The 21,032-nt window shown below is 46.8% G+C and overlaps 1 protein-coding gene across 3 annotated transcripts in view; it reads right to left on the bottom strand.

Moving 5' to 3' along the window:
* Window positions 1-706: 706 nt before the first annotated feature.
* The window catches only part of TCP11L1 (t-complex 11 like 1), a 38,108-nt gene continuing 17,782 nt past the window's right edge, over window positions 707-21,032 (bottom strand). For 2 of the 3 annotated variants that reach the window (XM_035012530.1, XM_035012531.1), the window contains 6 exons: window positions 20,017-20,237; window positions 15,529-15,665; window positions 13,324-13,520; window positions 9,908-10,089; window positions 8,070-8,242; window positions 3,442-4,688 (listed from right to left, as the gene is read on the bottom strand). In XM_035012530.1, coding sequence (XP_034868421.1) covers window positions 4,486-4,688; window positions 8,070-8,242; window positions 9,908-10,089; window positions 13,324-13,520; window positions 15,529-15,665; window positions 20,017-20,237 — 1,113 coding nt within the window. In that variant the 3' untranslated portion in view covers window positions 3,442-4,485. Of the gene's footprint in view, window positions 2,480-2,935; window positions 4,689-8,069; window positions 8,243-9,907; window positions 10,090-13,323; window positions 13,521-15,528; window positions 15,666-20,016; window positions 20,238-21,032 lie in introns of those variants that run through there. The other variant, XR_004680692.1, reaches the window with a different exon arrangement.

The following is a 21,032-nucleotide window of genomic DNA, read 5'->3' as shown; positions in this document are numbered from 1 at the left end:
GACCAGAGTTCTGCTTTTAGCACAACGAAGACAACTTCAGAAAGCAGAGGCGGCAGGAATGAAAACGACAGAAATGAAGGAGCTTCTTCAATTCTGGGGTTGCTCTTAAAGTCAGAAGTTAATCTTATACCCTTCTCGGTGTTTAGTTCAGATAAAACGTAAAAATGGTGAAATGTGACTAGTGCTACTAACTCCAGACACATGTGATTTCAAACCTAAACCAGGCCTACACATGAGTCCTGGTTCTTAGGTTCTGAAGGCGATATAAACAGAAACCCCCAGCAGGGCCAGGTGCAACGAAATCCTGCCCGTTTAGGCTCCAGACATTTATTTCCGGGGCTCTATTTCAGAAAGGATCAGTGAGCATTTGACAGATTAAAAGAGCTTATTGAGCTTACAGAGTATCTCCTCCGTTCCATGAAGTTGTTTTGAGCGCTACGAACAAAACAGTTACAGAATACAAAATCCAGGGCGCCCGGGTGGCTCAGTCGGTTAAGCGACTGCCTTCGGCTCAGGTCGTGATCCTGGAGTCCCGGGATCGAGTCCCGCATCGGGCTCCCTGCTCAGCGGGGGGGGGGGGGGGGTCTGCTTCTCCCTCTGCCCTCTTCCCTCTCGTGCTCTCTGTCTCTCATTCTCTCTCTCTCAAATAAATAAATAAAATCTTTAAAAAAAAAAAAAGAATACAAAATCCAATATAAAGACACAATTGCAAACATCATTGTGGTTCTTTATTTAGATTATGTTTTCAATGAGATAAGTGCCCTTAAATAGGAGTTTCATAGCCCATCATCTGCCGTCCTTCATTTGTTCACTCATGAATTCATTTGGTTCAAATAATACAGAGGTGAGGTGGGGAGGAATCAGTGGGGTGGCGGTGGAAGCAGGGAGAGGAGCAAAGGGAAGATTGCAGCTTTAGTACAGAAGAGATGACAGAAGAAAGTACGAGTCCCAGGACAGGAGGAAACCCTTCCGTCCAGCCCGCAGAATACGCTGACTGAAGGGAGGCTGGGCACAGACACAGGTACACCTACGGGGAGACGGTTATATGCTCTCCTCCTATTTATAGTCCTTTCCCATGTACAAAGCATTCTAATATCCATTATCAAATGTAATCCTCACAGCAAGTGTCAATGAGTCGTTTCCCCGTTTTACAGATGAAAATGCTGGGGCCCGAGGGACAATGACTGGCCCAATATCACACAGCCAGTAAGAAGGCAAGAGAGGAAGGACTCCAACCCAGGCCGCCCTCTAAATCAGGAGCTCTGTGCACGATCCTACTGCAGTGTACTTACGTTACTCAAATGAGACACATCACAGAATGTCAGGATTGGAAAGCAGTTCAAAGATCCAGTCTAGTCCTTTCATGTTACATGTGCTGGAAATAGGTCCTGATTTGCCCCAGTTAGTACGTAACAGAAATGGGGTCAGAACTCTGGTTTCCTGACAGCTCCCAGTCTTTCCACTCTACCACCCGGCCTCAAAATGAAAATTAATACAAACATTCTACACAGAAACCAGAGCATGCCAAAAGTCACTGGAAATCAAACAGCAAACACCTATTCATTCCCTTTGCAACTCAGCAGGAATGGTGGTGTGGCAACACCTCTTTATTCCCAGGAATCTTAGGGTTTTAGAGAGATGAACATAAGCACCTCCACAAAAACAGAACTGCTAAATAACCCATTAATCGTCAGCCAGCGTGTGCACATTATATCCCTGCTGTGTCAGACTTACTCATAACTTTTCTTCAGAGAAAAAAACTCTGAGGCACCTGCCTACTGCATTTAATCGGTAAGCCGTCCTTACCTGAAGTATATTTATAGTCGGGTTATATGGTTACATAAACAATCGCATGGTACAGCTTGCTTTAAACGTAATGAGATTTTCAAAAAACTTCTAGGCTGAGAATCCATCCACCCCACCGAGAGCTGACAAAGTAGCAGTTCCTGCTCTGGACATTCATTCATTCGTGAGGCCATCAGATAAATCGAACACACCTGCTATGATGGACCCAACTCTCAAGGCGCTCAGTTCTATCCACAGTAAAGTACTACCACCAAATAAACCTAGCACTCCCCTAAAAGACGCTTGTTTCCACAAACCCGTTAGATAGAAAATCATGGCAAATCCAATCAGAATGCATTACATAGAACCAGGTCAATTCTGAAGGATAATTTCTGCTCCAAAGGATACATATCTTGGAGGGAGAACTGCAGGTTGGGGAAGGGGGGAGATTACAAGGAGATGCTCAGCAAACATTTCCTGAGTGACTAAATGAATTTTCCTGGCCTTTAGTGATAATCCTATGAGATTCCAAGAAGAAAGTAGCTCACTTATCTTCAAAGAACAACAACACAATTCAATATGAATATTGTGATTCTGAACTTTGCCTCCTTCATTCTTGGCTTTGCCACTTGGAGAACTCCACCAGTGGACACGGTGGCGGGGGGGGGGGTGGCATGAGAGTCTGTGTGAGTCCCTGTAAAATATGCATCAAGATTTCAGATGGTACAAACTTAACTCTGAATTTAGGACCCCATGAGGGGCAAAAAAAAAAAAAAAAAAGTCAAATCTTGTAAAAAGCTAACCCTTAGAAAAGAAAACAAAAAAAAGAATTAAAATTTAGAAAGAGTGACTACAGGAAGTGCTGATCCACCCTGTGTATTAGGGGGTAAAGCTCTTCCCCTTCATCCTTGGCGGAAGCGGCACTAAACCCCAAACACTTTCGGAGGCTGAGGCAGGCAAAAGAGTGCTTGGGGGGGCGGGGGCAGGTGGCTGGAGGCTGGGTCAGAGAGCATGTGACTCCCGATCCTGGGGTTGTGAGTTCAAGGCCCGTGTTGGGCATGGTGCTCACTTAGAGTGCTCGGGCTTCTCAGCCTGGGGGGAGAGGGGTACCACATGACCAACAAGCACAGCTGCCACAGAGCAACCTTACCTCCAGAAACAATTCCAGAAGTGACCTCATTTGAAGACACTATAAAAGATGTGATTTTGTTCTTTAAAAGTTCTACTTATTGAACTTTTATTCCCTTCCAATGAAACCAGGGAAGATCTGTCCTTGAGTATAAAGTTTAATAATAGGACTTCAGACCACATAATGCAGCATACATTTCTGACTGCAAGTAGAAAACACCATTAGAACACAGTTTGTAGCATGTATTTGGAGAAATCACAGTCCCCCCAACATAAGCGTACCCTCTCCTGAAGCTTGGTATGACTCGATAGTCTACGGAGCGAACGTTCCTCCAGTAGGCTGCCACCACGCCTGCCATCACGCCTGCCTCCCGCCCCACCATAGCCCTCACCGCTTTAAGGGATTCCTTGCATTATTTTGCCTTGTGCTGTTCCCGCACTTGGAGTTCACTCCCAACTTCATGGCTGTGCTTCTAATATAATGTCCCTGTCTGAAACACGCACGCACATACGCACGCAGGCCTTTACTTTTTTTTTTTTAACAGAGTAGGTCATCTGTGAGACTCCAGCTACCCTTTCAGCCACAGGATATGTCAGGAATTCTGGTCACTAAGTTCCTCAAAAAAATACTGCTCTAAAACCAGGGATTTTCTAAGACTTCCTTATCCAAGAAATAAGTGAGCTTACACTATACACTATTTTATCTGAAAACACTTAAATCTATTTCTGAAATTCAAATCCAATCAATACATCTGTGCATTGTATCAGTGAATTTTTCAGTAAAAACTCCAGACATCTGTCTTTTAAATTACACCAACGTATATACTGTTTAAAAAAATATTTCCTCCTTAACTTTCAAAGCTTAAAAGTCAAAGAATTTCCTTTCTCTAGATCCCAGAAGTCATAACTGCTATCATCCAGACTCAGGAATGATTCTGTATAAAAGAATAAGCTTTTTAAAATCAATTAACTCCCCTCTAGAACAAAAGGGCTCTGGCGCTCAGGGGCTCTGGCTAGGCCAGGCAGGGAGAACGCCATCACTGGGGTTGGGGGCAGGCAGTAAGACTAGGGATAGCCCTTCTAACACAAAATAGCTGGAGGGAAGAGTGAGGGTCGGTGCCAGGGAGGGGCATGAGTCTCAACACGGACATGGCTTGGTCACTCTTTCTTGGGTGGCTGGCAGATCCTCTCGGGTGTCTGAAAGGAAAACTACCCAGATGGCAGAAAAGAGGCCCCAGCCCCGTGGGGAAGACAAGGCAGCTCGAATCAGGACAGAGTCAGTGGAGACACACGGCAGTCTACCGTTTAAAAGCGGAGTGCTACCTCAAACTTAAGAGAACAAGAAGCTTCTTGATTTGTAAACTTGCACTCATAAATACAAACCTTCAAACTAGAATTCAGTGCCTTTTTCAACAACTCTTTTCAACAGTGATACACAGTGTTCTTCCTTTTGGAATCAGGGCTGTTATATAGAAATGTACTAAATAGCCATTTTCCAAAGCAGCACTAGAGTTGAGAATAGGTATTCTGTACCAAGAAGCTAATACTACTGCGGCCTAGAGCGCACACGTGTTAGGATCGGACAAGGATCTTACTGAGGATGGCATCGTAGTAGGGACTGAAGACCATCTTGTTATAGTTGACCAGGCGGACAAATTTAATAGCAACTTCTTCCAGCTCTTTCTGAACTGGACCCAATCCCCCAGGGACCGTGAGCAATGGCTTCTGATGACCCGAGGCAAGGTAGCTTTCTAAGAAGATCAGGATTCGGGAATCTGTGATAGGAAAGAAAGCAGTTGTTTCTTGTTCAGGGTGAATCTGCAAACTTCTGATTATGCTTCAGTTTTTAGCTTAAACATCCTTTTTCCCGGGAAGTCCTCCCTGCCCACCCCCTAGACCAGGTACCCACAGCACTGTGCACTTCGAACATTCAGTCCATTTAGAACACTTCCTCTCCAGCTCTAGATGGTTAGTTTCACGAGGGTAGAAGCACGCTTATCCTGTTTGTCATCCCCCCCCGCCCCAGCACTCAGCCCATGGCCTGGCAGGAGACCTGGCCCCAGGAGAAGCTCAAAATACATTTGGAAAGGAAGAATAAATGTGTGAATCAATACAAGGAGACTGAAGTGTTGACAGGTCCTGCTCTGAGGAGAAAGACACACTGAGACCACCATGAACCATTGCTGAAGAGCACATAAAAAACGGGGCCCGGGGTGGGGGGGAGGGGAGATGGGGGGTAAAGCAGGAATTATAAGTTCAGAAATGGAAAAAGAAGATTCTAGCATTGTGAGTCTGTGAGCTTTTCCCACCAAGCCCACATGTAAGCAGCGTGAACATCCTTCTTTAACGCCGCCACGGAGGTGTGGCCACCTGCCAACTTGTACTATTGAGGAATAATTCAGGTTGCGCTGCTTTTTAAGCCATTCCTCTCTAGGACGCTTTTGCATGGTCCTCATCAACCCTTACAGATTTTCTTAACAAAAGCAATAGGGGCATTTATATTCACCGAGTTCTTTCAAACTGCACGCCTGTGGGACCCTCTCGGGTGCAAATGACCTACGCCCTTCAGACCCCAATACACAGTGACAAAGCAACTGCTGACCAGATGGGTCCCATTACCCCTGTTGCCAAGTTAGTTTGGTTTTCTAAGGTTCTCAGAGTTGGAAGCCCCACGCGGAACTGGAGATCCTTGGATCATTCCTACCCCAGGGCTGGGTTTTTAGCTCCAGGTCTATGACCACCTGTTACTCAGCACCCAACATGGCAGGACGTGGAGCAGCTTGTTAGCCGGCAGTCTATTTACGGCACGTTCCTGCATCTCTACCAAAGTCACTAATATTAATCTTGATGGTCCTTCTATCTGCAAGAGGCTCCTCCTGAGTGACCCACAGACAACATCGTGACCAATGCAGGGCTGGGATGAAGTCATTTTGAAAAACTGTCAATCCCTGTAACTTTTTCCATCAAATATTACTTAAGGATAAAAAGGAAGTCATAGTGTTAGAAGCCGGCTCAGGTCACTGGTTCAGCCTCTACTCCAACCGGAAATCTGATAACCACAGGTCATTCAGCTTTTGCTTGAAGCCTGCTAACTATTCATTATTTCTATGTTGAACACCTATTTAGTTTCATAAAGAAGCTAAAGAATGACTTCAAAATTAAATACACTAAAGAGAAATAGAGGAGTTTTAAAAATTAGATGAAAAAATGTTCTAAAGATTTATTTGAGAGAGCGAGTGAGCGAACAAGTCCAAGTTGCGGGGGAGATGCAGAGGGAGAGGAGAGACAGAATCTCAAGCAGACTCCCTGCTAAGTGTGGGGCCCACCTCCGGGCTCGATCCCCCAACCTTCAGATCATGGCCTGAGCCGAAATCAACAGTCGGACGCTTAACCAACTGAGCCACCCAGGAGCCCCTAGATGAAAAAAATTTTTTAAAGATTTTATTTTTAAGTAATCTCTATACCCAACGTGGGGCTTGAACTTACAACCCCGAGATCGAGAGTCACGTGCTCTGACTGAGCCAGCCAGGTGCCCCCAAATTAGATGACCACTGTATTCCTCGATCAACCAGCAACAGCAAACAGAATGTTCCACAGTGCTATGGCTGGGATGATGAAGAGTAACAGCTAACACAGTAATCTTTTTAATAATAGCTCCTCTCTAGCAAGTACTTGCAATGGGCTACGGATATTCTGATAAGCACTTTATGGACCTCATGCCCTGTGGTCTTCCCAGCAACTGTATAGGGTTGTCAGTATTATCCCTTTTATTATTTTTTTTAAAGATTTCATTTATTTATTTGACAGGGAGAGACATAGTGAGAGAGGGAACACAAGCAGGGGGAATGGGAGAGGGAGAAGCAGGCTTCCCGCGGAGCAGGGAGCCTGATGCGGGGCTCGATCCCAGGACCCTGGGATCATGACCTGAGCTGAAAGCAGACGCTTAACGACTGAGCCACGCAGGCGCCCCGGTATTATCCCTTTTAGAAATGAGGAACCTGGAGCATCCGGTCACCTGCTCAAGCCACACAGCAGGTGCTTGTGAAGAAAACCCCGGATCCTCCTTCATTCTCACCACACATCCCAAACACGCCTGTAACAGATGTGGGCGAGGGCAGGGGCTTCCCACACCAAGCGATTCTCTGCAACACCAGCAGGGTGTCCTACTATTGTACTCCATTCTGACACTACCTGGAGGGAGTTTCACATCCCACAGGCCAGGGGCTCAGTCCCACGAGGCTGCCCCCCCACCCCCATTTCAGAAGCCAACTGCAAGTAGTAGGTCCCCAGGACGCCCACAGCTTCCGTCTGATTTGGCTACAAACTGGAGGGTCCCATGACCTCCTCGCCCCTGGATTTTGATTATTGGCTAGAACAGCTCACAGAACTCAGGGAAACACGTATGTTTACTAGCTTATTACATAATAAAGGATTTGGATACAGATGAAAACCAGAACAAAAGACACATAGGGTGAGGTCTGGGAGAGTCCTGAGGGCAGGAGCTTTGGTGGAGTTGGGGCCCATCACCCTCCCATTACATGAATAACCCAGACGCTCCCGGAACCCTGTACTTCTGGAATATTTATGGCGGCTTCATCATAGGCATTTCCAGCCCCCCTCCCCTTTCTTGGGGAATGGGGGGGGGGGGGGCGGGGCTGAAAATTCCAGCCTTCTAATCATGGCCTGGTCTTTCAGAGCCCACCCAGAGTTGCCTCATTAGAACAAAAGACACTCCTATCACCCAGGAAATTCCAAAGGATTTAAGAGCTCTGTGTCAGGATCCAGGTCAAAGACCAATCTTAGAACAAAAGATGCGCTTAGTGCTCTTATCACTTAGGAAATTACAAGAATTTTAGGAGCCCTGTGCTGGGAACAGGGGCAGAGACCAATACTTATATTTTCTATTACCTCACAGTGCTGGAGCAGGGTTCTGAACAAAGCCTGTGATTCCAAAGTCAGAGCCCTCAGAACAATGACAGCTGCCTGGTCACTTGTCCAGACCTTTGGGTCATGCTCATTGGTGGTGATTACTCACTCTCTCCTCACTCATCAGCACTCATAACCTATCAAAGCCTTCTAGATTTCTTCAGAGGGGCTGGTCTGCCAGCCCCTCCAAGGGCACATCCCTGCTGCCCATCTTTCCCCCCAAAACGTACCCATGATCCTGCGGATGGGGTCGTCGGGACTGGCTACAGCCTGGATCTGGCCCTTGAGCACGGCCTCCTTTTCCGTGGTGAAGGGGGTGAGCCCACACAGGGCAAGGCAGCTGCTCACCTCCAGGCAGACTTTCTCCCCAATGGTAGTCAGGGCGTCCTTCAGATGGAAGGAGCTAGAGTACAGAAGGGAAAGGAGAAGGCAGGGAGGAAAGAGCCCATAAGCAAAGTGCACATCCACCCAGCTCAAGCCAAGTTAAGAGCCCAAGCCCTGATAAGAGTCACAATCTGAGTCAGTTCATAGACTGACATGTTCAAAGAGAAAGTCTAGGACTCTCTTCCCTGCCCCCAACCTTCCAGGCTGTGGACACCTGACTCAGGAGACCCTCTCTCTCTCTCTCTCTCTCTCTCCTAGAAAGGACAGTGGGAAGGGAAGGGCTGAGACTATACCAGCGCTAACAACCCCAAACCCAACTTCTTGCTAGCATCTGTGTGCTGAAATAAGCCTGAAATCTTGAATGCCACTGAGTAATACGCAAGAATCCAGAATCAGGGAGCTGTGGGACAGGAGTGGGAGAGAAACTTTTCATTGGATACCCTTCGGTCCCTTTCGATTTGTGAAACATGGGAACATATTAACTACTTTAAAAAAGTAACATTGAAATCCTGAAGTTAAAAAAAATGAGCACCTTGATTTTTCAGAGCGCTCAGGCTCTCCTGGAGTATCGGTGGGGAGCCCTCCTGCTGGTGGGTTTCCTGTAAGGCCTTTGTTCTGGGCCTAAACCCTTGGTACAGCAGGAGTTGTGGGAGCAAACGTGCAAGCCCTGGGACTCCCTGCTAGTACCAACTCTGTGCCAACCCGAGAGCCAGGGTGGATACTGCAGCGCAGGGCGGGACCCCCCCTGAAGAAGTGCCAGACAGGGCCCCTCACCGGTAGCTTTAAGCAGTAGACAACCGGTCTGCCAGGGGGCGGGAGGACCTCGGTGACAGCCCAGGGCTGCCCCCGTGCCAGGGCCTCAGCTCAGCAAACCCCTCCCGGCCTAACCCAGCATGTGCACACACCCCTCACCACACCGAGCACGGGCACGCTTTGTGCAAACTCGGCAGGAAAATGCCCCCGTCTCGTAAGGATGAGAAAGTCTGGGGACATTCTCCTCCAGGAATCCTCTGAACTGGGCCCTGTCAGAGGCCGTGTTTACTTCTGACCAGTAGAGAATATCCTGTAGGCTGGGAACCACACGGACCCGAGCGGACGTCTCCGCAGGGGTGGCCTCGTGCTGCCCGATGAACTGAGGCATTTACACGCAGCACTGGGGGCCGCGAGGAGCAGGCAAGGGCACAGAACTGCTCACGGCCCAGCGACTCGGGGGGGACGCCGCCTGCTTCTTAGAGGACTTTTCCCAGGGCCGTGCCGCCCAAACTGTTAGGGGCTTGTGAGAGCATTTCAGTGGGCAGCAACCAGTATTTTTTTATTTTTTTTTAATGTTATAAGAATTTGTGTTAAGCATGGTTCAGATTAAATTTCACTTTGTGAAGTTTTTATTTCAGTTACATGTGTGCTTGAAGTGTGTACTAGGTCACAGCGGAAAATGAATTTCTTACTGTGGGTCCTGGGCCTAAACATGTGAAAGCCACTCTCCTAGAGCCTTGTGGACCCTAGAATTGACTCTAACGCCGTTTGTATGAACCCGGATCAGTTCTGCTGGGGTGAAAAAACCAGGGAGCAAGGTTTCCTCTCAGTTCCTAGAGAGCGGCCCCGGGGCGTCCCCACACCGGGAGACCCCCCTGCAGCCGCTCTCGGCCACCCGCTGCCTCCCAGCTGTCCCACAGGGGCCACTTACGGCAGATGCGCATCTGTCAGCAGAACCTTCACGATCATCTTGAGTTTCTCAGCAAAGTCGGCCTGGCTGGCAATTCCTGGGGCTGCCATGCTGAACGTGACCAGCAACACGGCTCCCAGAATGGTGAGCTGCTCCAGCTGGAGCTGGAGCTCTTGGAAGCGAGCCTGGTCCATCAAAACGGTCTGTAATGGAGACGACAGAAATCATCCCTGAGCGGGAGATGCAGGCTGGCCAGCAGGGGGCGGTGGGGCTATAGCCCCACACAGGCCTCCACAGGTGCCCTCAGAATTTTCTAGTCATTTCAGAGCTGAGGGAGTCATGCGTGAATCATCCTTCCCCCTCAGAGCCCCTTGCTCCTTAGGAAGACTGCCAGAGAGCACTCTCACTAAGAACAGGAGGCAGATGGCCACGGAAACGCAGTATAACCTCACACCAAGTTCTCCAACCCTCGGAGCCCTGTGCAAAACGGATTCCTGCTTCACGGGGCTGGCCATGGATCTAAAGTGGGCTGGCAGAGCCAACACTCAGTAACTGGGAGTTCTGTCATGAGACAGGAAAAGAGTAATGAGATATGGAGCTAGAGTGACCAACTCATCCCAGTTTGTCCAGGGCTGTCCTCGCTTTAAAACTGGAACTCCCAAGTCCTGCGAACAGCAGCACCCCCCGCCCCCCGTCCAGAGCAAACCGGGCAGCCAGGCTCTCCAGCCAGAGCCCCCAGAGGGAAGGAGAGGAGAAGCTGCTTGAAGGGAGAGCCTACGTGATTCACCTTGGTGTCCCCCTCACTAGCACAAAGGAGGCCCTCAAGAATCGGTGAGTGAATAAAGAAAATGAAAAAGAAACAGTAAGTAGAAAAGAGGGATGACAGAAAACAATCCAAAGCCACCCTGAAAGCAGTGAGTGGATTTCCCTGACTGCATTCCCCCATGCATCCTACCAGGCCAAAGTGCCCTGCGTGGGATGCAGGAAAGAACACTGGAAGGGCTGACGAATACACCTTCCGATGGGAGTTTTTACAGGTGAACCAAATAAATGTTAAGGACTAGTCTTGCTATAAGAGACTGACACACCAAATCAAGACATTTAACAATTTAGGGTCTTAGCCTAGAATTCTTCTCAAGCAGTGAAAACTATCTTTGAAGATTCAGGACCCTCTGTTGTTAAACAGAAATGCTTCCACAGACCCAGCCTCTTCCTTGACTTCACTCGGTGACACAGCAGCATCCCAGCTTTGTACAGGACTTGGGTTTAGGATACAAAAGATTTCCAACAATCAACCCTCAGGATAGACATCGGTGTCCAATGAGAAACACCATCTTCCCCACAGCGGTATTTTTAAAAGAAATGTCAGGCTGCGAACTGCCCTCCGGGAGAGAATGTGCCACTATTCAGAACAGAGCCTCCCCTACCTGTTCACCCTCTTTATTTAGAGCCTCCTTTGGTGCGAAACAGGGAACTCAGAGCCAAGAGTGAATGAAGCCTTAGGCTTACAGCGTCTTGAAAGGAAAAATAGGAACTCAGAGGAGAAAGATTTAGAGAAGTAGCAGGTTCTGAGGCTAGAGATAAAAAGCCTGAGTGCCCTCAAAAATGAGGCAGTCTACACACCAAACCAGCAGGTTACAGACAAAATGGGGGAAATCCTTGTCGGTCTTCTTAAAGGACCACTGCAGTTAGAAGTACTTATTGTGAAAAACTTTTATTTATTTTCTTATGCTCCACATGGAATGGGAAGCAGTATTTTTTAGATAAAACTGAAAAGCAACATCACTGTTACGGTTGTAAGCAGGTTGTGTAAAAACAGGAGAGCGGCTCAGCAGTACACACCGGGAGGCCCACACGCTGCTGGGGGACGGGAAAGGGAGGTGGCTGCTCAGGAAAACAGCCTGGCAGTTCCTCCAAGAGAAACTCCGAGTCACCGTGTGACCCAGCAATTCTCAGCCTAAGTATTCACCCAAGAGAACTGCAAACATGTGCCCCCACCAAAACCTGTACACAAACGTTCAGAGCGGCACAATTCACAATAGCCAAAAAGTGGAAGCAACCCAAATGTCTATCAACTGATGAACGACTCAACAAAATGTGGGACAACCACTGGAATATCGTTCAGCCTTAAAAAGAAAACGCTGACACACACCATGACATGGATGAACCTTGAAGACAAGCCGCTGAGTGAAATAAACCAGACACAAAAGGACAAATACTGTTAAGATTCTATTCAGATGACGCACCTAGAGTCATCAGATCCAGAGACACAAAGGAGAATGGGGGTTGCCAGGGGCAAGGGGGAGGGAGGCATGAGTTGTGTTTAAAGGTATTTTAAGAGTTTGAATTTGTGAAGATGGAAAAGTTCTGGAGAAGGATGGTGGTGATGGTGGCCCAACCATGAGAAAGTTCGTAATGCCCTGAACTGCACACATAAAGACAGTGAATTTTGGGGCACCTGGCTGGCTCAGTCGGTGGACTATGCAACTCCTGATCCAGGGGTTGGGAGTTTGAGCCCCACGCTGGGTGTAGCACTTACTTAAAAAAAATTTTTTTTAAGATTTTTTTTTTTTTTTTGGTATTTAATTTTGTACTATGCATATTCTAGAGTAAAAAAAATACAACTTAAAAAAAAATGAAGTACTGGGGTGTCTGGGTGGCTCAGTTGGTTAAGCGTCTGCCTTCAGCTCAGGTCATGATCTCAGGGTCCTGGGATTGAGCCCGAGTCGGCCTCCCTGCTCAGCGGGGAGTCTGCTTCTCCCTCTCCCTGCCACTCCCCCTGCTTGTGCTGGCAAATGAATAAAATCTTTTTTTTTTTTTTAAAGACTTTATTTATTTATTTGAGAGAAAGAGAGAGAGACAGAGAAACAGCATGAGAGGGGAGAGGGTCAGAGGGAGAAGCAGGCTCCCCGCTGAGCCGGGAGCCCGAAGTGGGACTCGATCCCAGGACTCCGGGATCATGACCTGAGCTGAAGGCAGTCGCTTAACCAACTGAGCCACCCAGGCGCCCCAAATGAATAAAATCTTAAAAAAATAAAATGAAGTACTGGTACATCCTACAACCTGGAGGAACGTTATGCTTAGTCAAAGAAGCCAGACACAAAAGGCCAATATTGCAGGATCCCATTTATACGAAATGTCCAGAATAGGCAAATCATAGAGACAGGAAGTAGATTAGTGGCTGCCTAGGGGTATGGGAGGGGGGAAAGGGTAGTGACCGCTAATGGGCACAGGGTCTTTTTTGGGTGATGAAAATGTTTTGACATGAAATCGTGGTAATGGTCCTCTAACTGTAAATAAACTAAAAACCACCGAATTGTTCAATTTAAAAGGGGAAATTTTCTGGTAAGAGAATTGTATCATCACAAAACTATTATTTTTTAAAAGTTCTGCAGCACAAAAAGAAATGAGCAGTTAGACTGCTCTGGAGCACCTACTTCCGGGAAAGGTCTCTGGAGGTGGTCCCATTTCAGAAGCTTCAGGTATGCATAATTCTGGACAGCCACAGGATTTGGCATGGGACCGTCCCCAGAGCCAGCGGCCCCTCCCCCAGCTGGCAGAGCATTTTTATACTTCTGATTCATAAGGTCATCTGCGGCTTCTTCCAGCCACTGGGTGACAAAGTCCAGGGAATCTGTGAAAAACAAGGCTGCGAACATTACTATGACACTCAGGAAGGATGCTTCTCGGAATGACTTTAGGGAAGATCATCCTGAAGGTGTGGTATATATAGAGTACAGACTTTGGAATCAAATAAAACTCGGTTTAAATCACAGTATTGCAAATTACTAGCTAAGAATGATCAGATTCCTAATATAAAGAGATGGATAATACCACCTTGTAGGCAGTTCCGAGGACTAGACAAGATCGTGCATACAAAGCACATGGTGGGCCTCGCCACCTACAGATGTTCAACAAACACACGGGCTTCACTCCCACCCCGACCACGGCAGGAGACAAGGCTGGGGGCTCTGATCACTCCAGCTCAGTGAGATGCAAAAATTCTTGCCCAGAGACAGGAGGAGACACAGGAGAGAGTTTCCCAGTGTAAAGTATCCTCCACACTGAAAATGAGGCCTTTTCCTTGTCTAGATCTGAGTCTCCCATCAAGCTCGGTTGCTTTCAGCCTCATGGGAGGGGAGCTCTGCCACCCCGAGGACGCTGCTTCTGCTGCATCTGGAACAGGAAGTCCCTCTGACGGCTCCTGGAACGTGCTGTGGCTCTGCCCGGGAAGGTCACCTTCAAGACAAGTGGGCGGCCAAGGACACGGCTGCAGGATGCCCCTGTGCCAACGCCGCAGCCTGCTGCAGGCGGCACACTCCGTAGCCCGGCAGCTTGTACATGTGAGGAGGGAGGGGGAGCCTGGCCGGCTCAGCACCTGCAGCGGTGGCTCCTTCACTGGGCCCTTGGCTGCCGGCACCCGACTCTCACACTAAGACTCTTCGGCCTGGAAGACGGTCAGCCTGGAGGCCTCCCGAGGGGCAGTACAACCCTGGCTGAGAAAGTGAACTGGGTGGTCAATCATTCTGGTCAAAAATTTCTCAAAATTGATGTCCACATTTGTAAAGAGGGGTTAAAAAAAAATAGTGCGCCCCTTGTAGGCTTATGGTGCGAGGATTATACTAATCATGGACCTGCCCTGGGCACACGCCGTGTGTGTGTGCTGGGAACAGCATCCAGTCTTCTCTTGGTATCGTTTCTTCTGCTCTGCTCTTTCCTGACCCCTCCTTCTCTGTCTGCGGCTGGATGGACACCTGCTCCGGGCGCTGCATGAACTATTCTGGTCAGGCGACACAATCTAGCCAGAGACTGCCATTTTCTTCTTTAACCACCCAAGTTAGGGGCTAAATGGAACTCATAATAAATGAGGATTTCGCAGCCATCCAGGGGCGCCTGGGTGGCTGAGTCAGTTGGTTGATCATCTGCCTTCGGCTCAGGTCATTATCTCAGGGTCCTGGGATCGAGCCTCGCATCGGGCTCCCTGCTCCGCGGACAGCCTGCTTCTCCCTCTCCCTCTGCTCCACCCCCCGCTCGTGCTCTCTCTTGCTCTCAAATAAAATCTTAAATAAATAAAAAAATTGGATCTGAAGGCTGTAATTTACCAGGAACATCAGCTGTCGATGCAGAACCCCCACCCCGAAAAAAAGCACCCTAGAAATGCAACACAGTTTTGGATTCTATAGTCCTCTGTTCTCCTGCTATCGTTGGAGAGGCTTATGGAAATGAGACTTTTTCTGGGTATCCAGGAAGAAAATCCAGTAAGATTTTCTGCATATAGAACGGAGGCAAAGTAAAATTTCTTCATGTACCTCCAAGAGAGGGGAAAGTGAGTTAAATAGTCACAAGAAGTCGGTCGTGTTTTAAAAATCAAGGCCAAGCATACAATTTACCCCAAACTGGTGTTCTCATTAAAAACCTATTAATTTAGGACTTCTTTGTTCTTTTAAATTTTTCTTATATTCTACTTCTGTTTCTCTTGCTTGTCAATTGTCAAGTTCAAAGTCTTGTGCTTTTCGGTCTTGAAATCAGAACACTCCCATACAAAATTTTAGTTTTATTTTGTAAACAGTATCATTGTGCAACCTGCTACAGCCCTGAAATGGAAGAACAGAGTGCAGGACACCAGAAAGCATTAGACGTACTTGGCTGCTTCTCCAAAAGCTGTTGAAACTTCTTCCTTTCGTAGTCCACGGACTGCTGCATGAGATGCGGCCTAATGCTAGTGACAGCAAAGTTCGCCATGTCTACTTTCATGAGGTCCAACATGGAAAAAATTGCCCTGAGAGAAGGGGAGAAAAGCATTTAGAACTGGGCATGTGTCAAGGAAGCACGGTCTTAGAGGAAAGAGGGGAGCAGATTTGAGAGAGGCTTTTCATCTCAAAAAGGGCAGCAAGTTGGAAAATCAAGAGCGTGTAGATTAAAAAAAACAGACTTAAGGGGCGCCTGGCTGGCTCAGCTGGTAGAGCATGGGACTCTTGACCCTGGGGTTGTGAGTTTGAGTCCCATATTGGGCATAAAGATTACTTAATAAAAAACCAGTAACAAATAACCATAAAAAAAAAAAAACAAGAAAAATTTAGAAAACACAAAAATTTAAATAACAGATTAAAAAGACTGCAAATTTTTAAGCTGCTTTCTGTCCCTGCTCCTCCACACCCTACCTCCAAGCAAACACAGCTCTCCCACTGCCTGTCTAGGCTAGAACTCGTTCCTTGGCACGGGGTCAGCCCTCCTGGCAGCCACAGAGAAGGACAACCAGGATCCAAGGTCAAGGGCAGAGAGCGGACCACCCGGTCCCCACTCTCCCACAGGCTAATTCACTTTCCTAGGGAAGAAAGAATAAGAACTCTCCTCTCTCCCCTCCTCTTCCCCCAGGCTCTTAGTTTTGGGCCCGTTTTCTGTTCTAGTTTTGTGGCAGAACCGCAAGCTCACACTCCGAATGTGCCCGACGGGCAGACCTGACCCGACGCTCAGGATGCCTTCCAATCCTGCCTGTCACATACCATCACCTCGTCTCCAGAGGCTGGGAGCTGCTAAGTGACCTACTTGCAGGAGGTGGCTGAGAACCCAAGGTACAGGCTTGGGTGTGGCCCCACAGGGAAGGAAGAACAGGGTCAAATGTCCTCTGAGTCCCCTGACGCCCTCTGGGACAGATTGAACGCTGTATGATACAATGACCTTACGTGTGGGTAAGTTTATTATGGAAAAGACACACAGTCTGAGAACAATTCATGGCCTCTCTGCTGACATCCTGTCCACCTCCCAAGTACGTGGGACAGCCCCACTTCTCCAGGGACATTCTGCCTCTCCTCTGAACGCTCCTTAGCAATTCCCCACATCCACCTACTGCAGACCAGTGACTGCTGGAAACTGCCCGCCAACAGCCGCTGACTAGAGTAGCCCACGAATACGTTCGTGCTCACAGAGTGTTTTTCAAGACCTCCATTTCCAGGCTCTCCTGAGAAATCAGAGGGTCTGACAACGTGGGCCATATTCCTTCATCTCCCCTTCAACAATGTCCGTACTCCCACTTCGCTGGGTTCCCCAGGCCCGTCTCCTCCCAGTAGGAATTGAGTTTAGGTTGAGTTTGCTGCAAGCTCTCTCCCCAGGGGACTCACTTCCTAGGAACTCCTCACTTGGCCTTATTAGGAGCTCTTACTATTTCTAACATCTAGCACCATGCCCAGCACATAAGAGATGCTCAGTAAGAGCTTGTTGCATGAATGAACTCCATTTTTAAGAGGTTTGTTTTTGTTTAAGATTTTTTGTTTGTTTAAGATTTTATTTATTTGACAGAGAGAGACACAGCTAAAGAGGAAACACAAGCAGGGGTTGTGGGAGAGGGAGAAGCAGGCTTCCTGCAGAGCAGGGAGCCCAATGCGGGGCTCGATCCCAAGACCCTGGGATCATGACCTGAGCCGAAGGCAGATGCTTAATGACTGAGCCACCCAGGCACCCCTTTTTAAGATTTTTAAGTAATCTCCACACCCAACATGGGGTTTGAACTCATGACCCTAAGCTTAAGAGTAACACGCTCTACGGACTGAACCAGCCAGGTGCCCCTTTTTGGGAGGTCTTTTCTTTTTTTTTTTTTTAAAGATTATTTACTTATTTATTTATTAGAGAGTGAGCAGGAGAGAAACAGCATGAGAGGGGAGAGGGTCAGAGGGAGAAGCAGGCTCCCCGCTGAGCCAGGAGCCCGATGTGGGACTCGATCCCAGGACCCTGGGATCATGACCTGAGCTGAAGGCAGTCGCTTAACCAACTGAGCCACCCAGGCGCCCTGGGAGGTCTTTTCAATGCTTTCTAAACCCGGAGGTTAACTTCACAATGCAGAACATTTTTATATATACCAAATACTTATATAATGATATCAAGAAAGCTGAAAATAAGAGGCACCTGGGTGGCTCAGTCGGTTAAGCATCTGCCTTTGGCTCAGGTCATGATCCCAGTGTCCTGGGATCGAGCCCCGAGTAGGGTTCCCTGCTCAGCGGGGAGCCTGCTTCTCCCTCTACCTCGGTCCCTCCTCCTGCAACTTGTGCCAGCTCTTTCTTGCTCTCAAATAAATAAAATCTTAAAAAAAAAAAAAAAAAGCTGAAAATGAAAGGAGCTTTTGGGAAAGCAACTTGGTAACATGCAATGAGAGTCTTAAAACTGTTCCTATCCTCTGACATAGTAATCCTACTTAAGAACTTATATTTAGGGGTGCCTGTGTGGCTCAGTCGTTAAGTGACTGCCTTTGGCTCAGGTCATGATCCTGGAGTCCTAGGATCGAGTCCCGCATCGGGCTCCCAGCTCAGCGGCGAGCCTGCTTCTCCCTCTGACCCTCCCCCCTCTCATGCTCGCTCTATCTCATTCTCTCTCTCAAATAAATAAATAAAATCTTTAAAAAAAATAAATAAATAATCTAAGTTGGTCATAAAAGGGATCCTATGGGGTTGGTACTGCCCAGGACCTTGAATGTAGTGGTGAATACACAAACTTACATAGGGGATACAATTATATAAAAATTAACATACATACACACAAAACACATTCAAGTAAAACTGGAAATCTAAGTGAGGTCACTGGATTGTATCAATGTCAATATTCTAGTTGCGATACACTACAGGTTTGCAAAATGTTAGCTTTGGGGGAAACTGGATAAAGTGTACTATGTTATTTCTTACAACTCCACATGAATATACAATTATATCAATGACACTTTCAATTAAAAAAAAAAAGTGAAATGATTAAGGGTATAACGTTTCTAGAAAAAGTCAGGCCTGCAATGCCCACCAGGAGGACCTCTTCGAGTCAACTGAACACTTGGGCTCATGAGACAACCGTAAGCCCCGGGTCTGGCATCATCTAGTCACACAGCCGGCCAACAAGGCAGCACTAACCATTCCTCTTCAGCAAGTTCCAGTAACAGCCAAGAGCAGAGAGATGCATGGGAACCACCTGGCTTACAAGCCTCATGTGCTAATATATTTTGTAATAATTCTATGGCACGGCTTCTAGTGTCTCCACTAGGGGCATGACCTGTTATAAAAGCTACTCCCCTAAAGGACATCCAACGTGTGGTGTCCCATCCAGTATTTATAGTTCATTATCATTTCTTTTAGTCCAGATGCAATTTACCAATCCGAGGTCACTTTTCCCATAAGCAATGTTGCATGGTAGCATTTTGAGGCCTAACACCTTTATCTGTTTACAGGAAAAATAGAGCTAAGCAGTTAACCAAAAGTCAAATTATCAGGCAGCATCGTGTCAATCCTTTGTCAATAATATCATAAAAATTATATAAATTTAGGGCACCTGGCTGGCTCAGTCGGTACAGCATGCAACTCTTGATCTTGGGGTCATGAGTACAAGCCCCACGCTAGGTGTGGAGCCTACTTTAAAAAAAAAACTATATAAATTTGATTACGATTAGGTTTAAAAATAAACACCCAAAAGACCAAAGGAAGTTAATATTATTATTAATATGACACCTACTGAAACATTTAAGGCTAAAATGTCATAATGTCTGGAAGCTCCTGGGTGGCTCAGTCAATTAGACATCTGACTCTTGATTTTGGCTCAGGTCATGATCTCAGGGTTGTGAGACTGAGTCCCGCGTTGGGCTCCGAGCTCTCTCCCTCTCCACCACACTCCCTTTCTCTCTTTCAAATAAATAAATCTTTAAAACAAACAAACAAAAAACCTGGGAGAGCTGTATAAAGGACATGAGTGTTCACTGCACGGGTTTTTTGTTTTTGGGTTTTCTTTTTTACAACTTTTTTGTAAGTTTGGAATTTTTCAAAATAAAATGTTGAGGGAGAAAAAATATCAACATGATTAACAGTGATTTTGCCTTTAGATGGTAAAATTATGGGTGATTGTTTTTCCTTCTTTCTACTTTTCTATATTTTACAAAATGTTTGCTTTTTAATTTTTTTTTTTTTTAATTTATGAGTATCTACACTTGAAGTCCAAATCTGAAAATAGGCTCTGATTGAGCCTGGTGTCCACGCTCAGCAGGGAGTCTATTTGAGACTCTCTCCCTCTCCCCCTCCCCCCACTCTAAGATGAATAAATCTAAAAAGAACAAGAGAAAAGGCTCTGTATTTTAAGCACCCTGAAGGTGATTAACATGATTCCCATACCTGAAAAGGGGCACTATTTCCTTAATGTCCTTTAGTTTCCTGACTTCCTCATCTCGAGCAGGTGCACACAGGGTCCCCATCATGCCAATAATGAATTCTGCCAGCTTGGAAATGTCTAAGGCTCCATTCTCTGCTTCTTGCTTTATCAGATCCAGATCCAAGACTTCTGTTATCTGGTTTCTCAGTCTAGTGTGACCAGGCAGCAAGAAAGATAAGAGAGTCTACAAGAGAGCACAGCCAAGTTTAATCAAAGTTTCTTAGTCAGACATCATTTTTTATTATATGCAAAGGAATTTATAATTACCCAAATAAGGGCTTATCCATTGTTACTGTAATACAGTTGCTACTATGATACATATTTTAATCTCTTAACAGTCTATAGAAAACATGCTTACAAATCATTTATTTTTTATTTTTTTAAGATTTTATTTATTTATTTGACAGAGAGAGACACAGCGAGAACGGGAACACAAGCAGGGGGAGTGGGAGGGGGAGAAGCAGGCTTCCCGCAGGGCAGGGAGCCCGATGCGGGGCTCGATCCCAGGACCCTGGGATCATGACCTGAGCCGAAGGCAGACGCTTAATGACTGAGCCACCCAGGCGCCCCTCATTTATTTATTTTTAAAGTAGGCTCTATGCCCCACATGGGGCTCGAACTCATAACCCTGAGATCAAGAGTCGCACACTCTACTGACTGAGCCAGCCAGCTGCCTGTTTGCAAATCATTTAGAGTAGCTATTTAAGCTTCCATTTAAGGTTTATGTAGCAGTCAACCAGATAAAAGATAAACTGTTAAAAGTGAGAAAAAACATAATTAATGTGAGCCTCTGAGCCAACCATAGATGCCAATTTTCACGGATGCATTTCTTCTTTGATACGACCGCTAAAGGCACTTGCAGAAAGAGTCTTAACTTCTACTTAACGCCTTCTCTATCCCACAGACTGAATCACTTTTTGTCCATTATAAATTGAACACATCCACACCTATTAAAATTTTTATAAATCACCTATATTGT

The sequence above is a fragment of the Mirounga leonina genome, unplaced genomic scaffold (genome assembly GCF_011800145.1).
Source record: "Mirounga leonina isolate KUSES-001 unplaced genomic scaffold, KU_Mleo_1.0 Mir_166, whole genome shotgun sequence".
NCBI lineage: Eukaryota > Metazoa > Chordata > Mammalia > Carnivora > Phocidae > Mirounga > Mirounga leonina.
The sequence above is the reverse complement of the archived record's forward strand: the minus strand, read 5'-3'. Positions and strand labels throughout refer to the sequence as shown.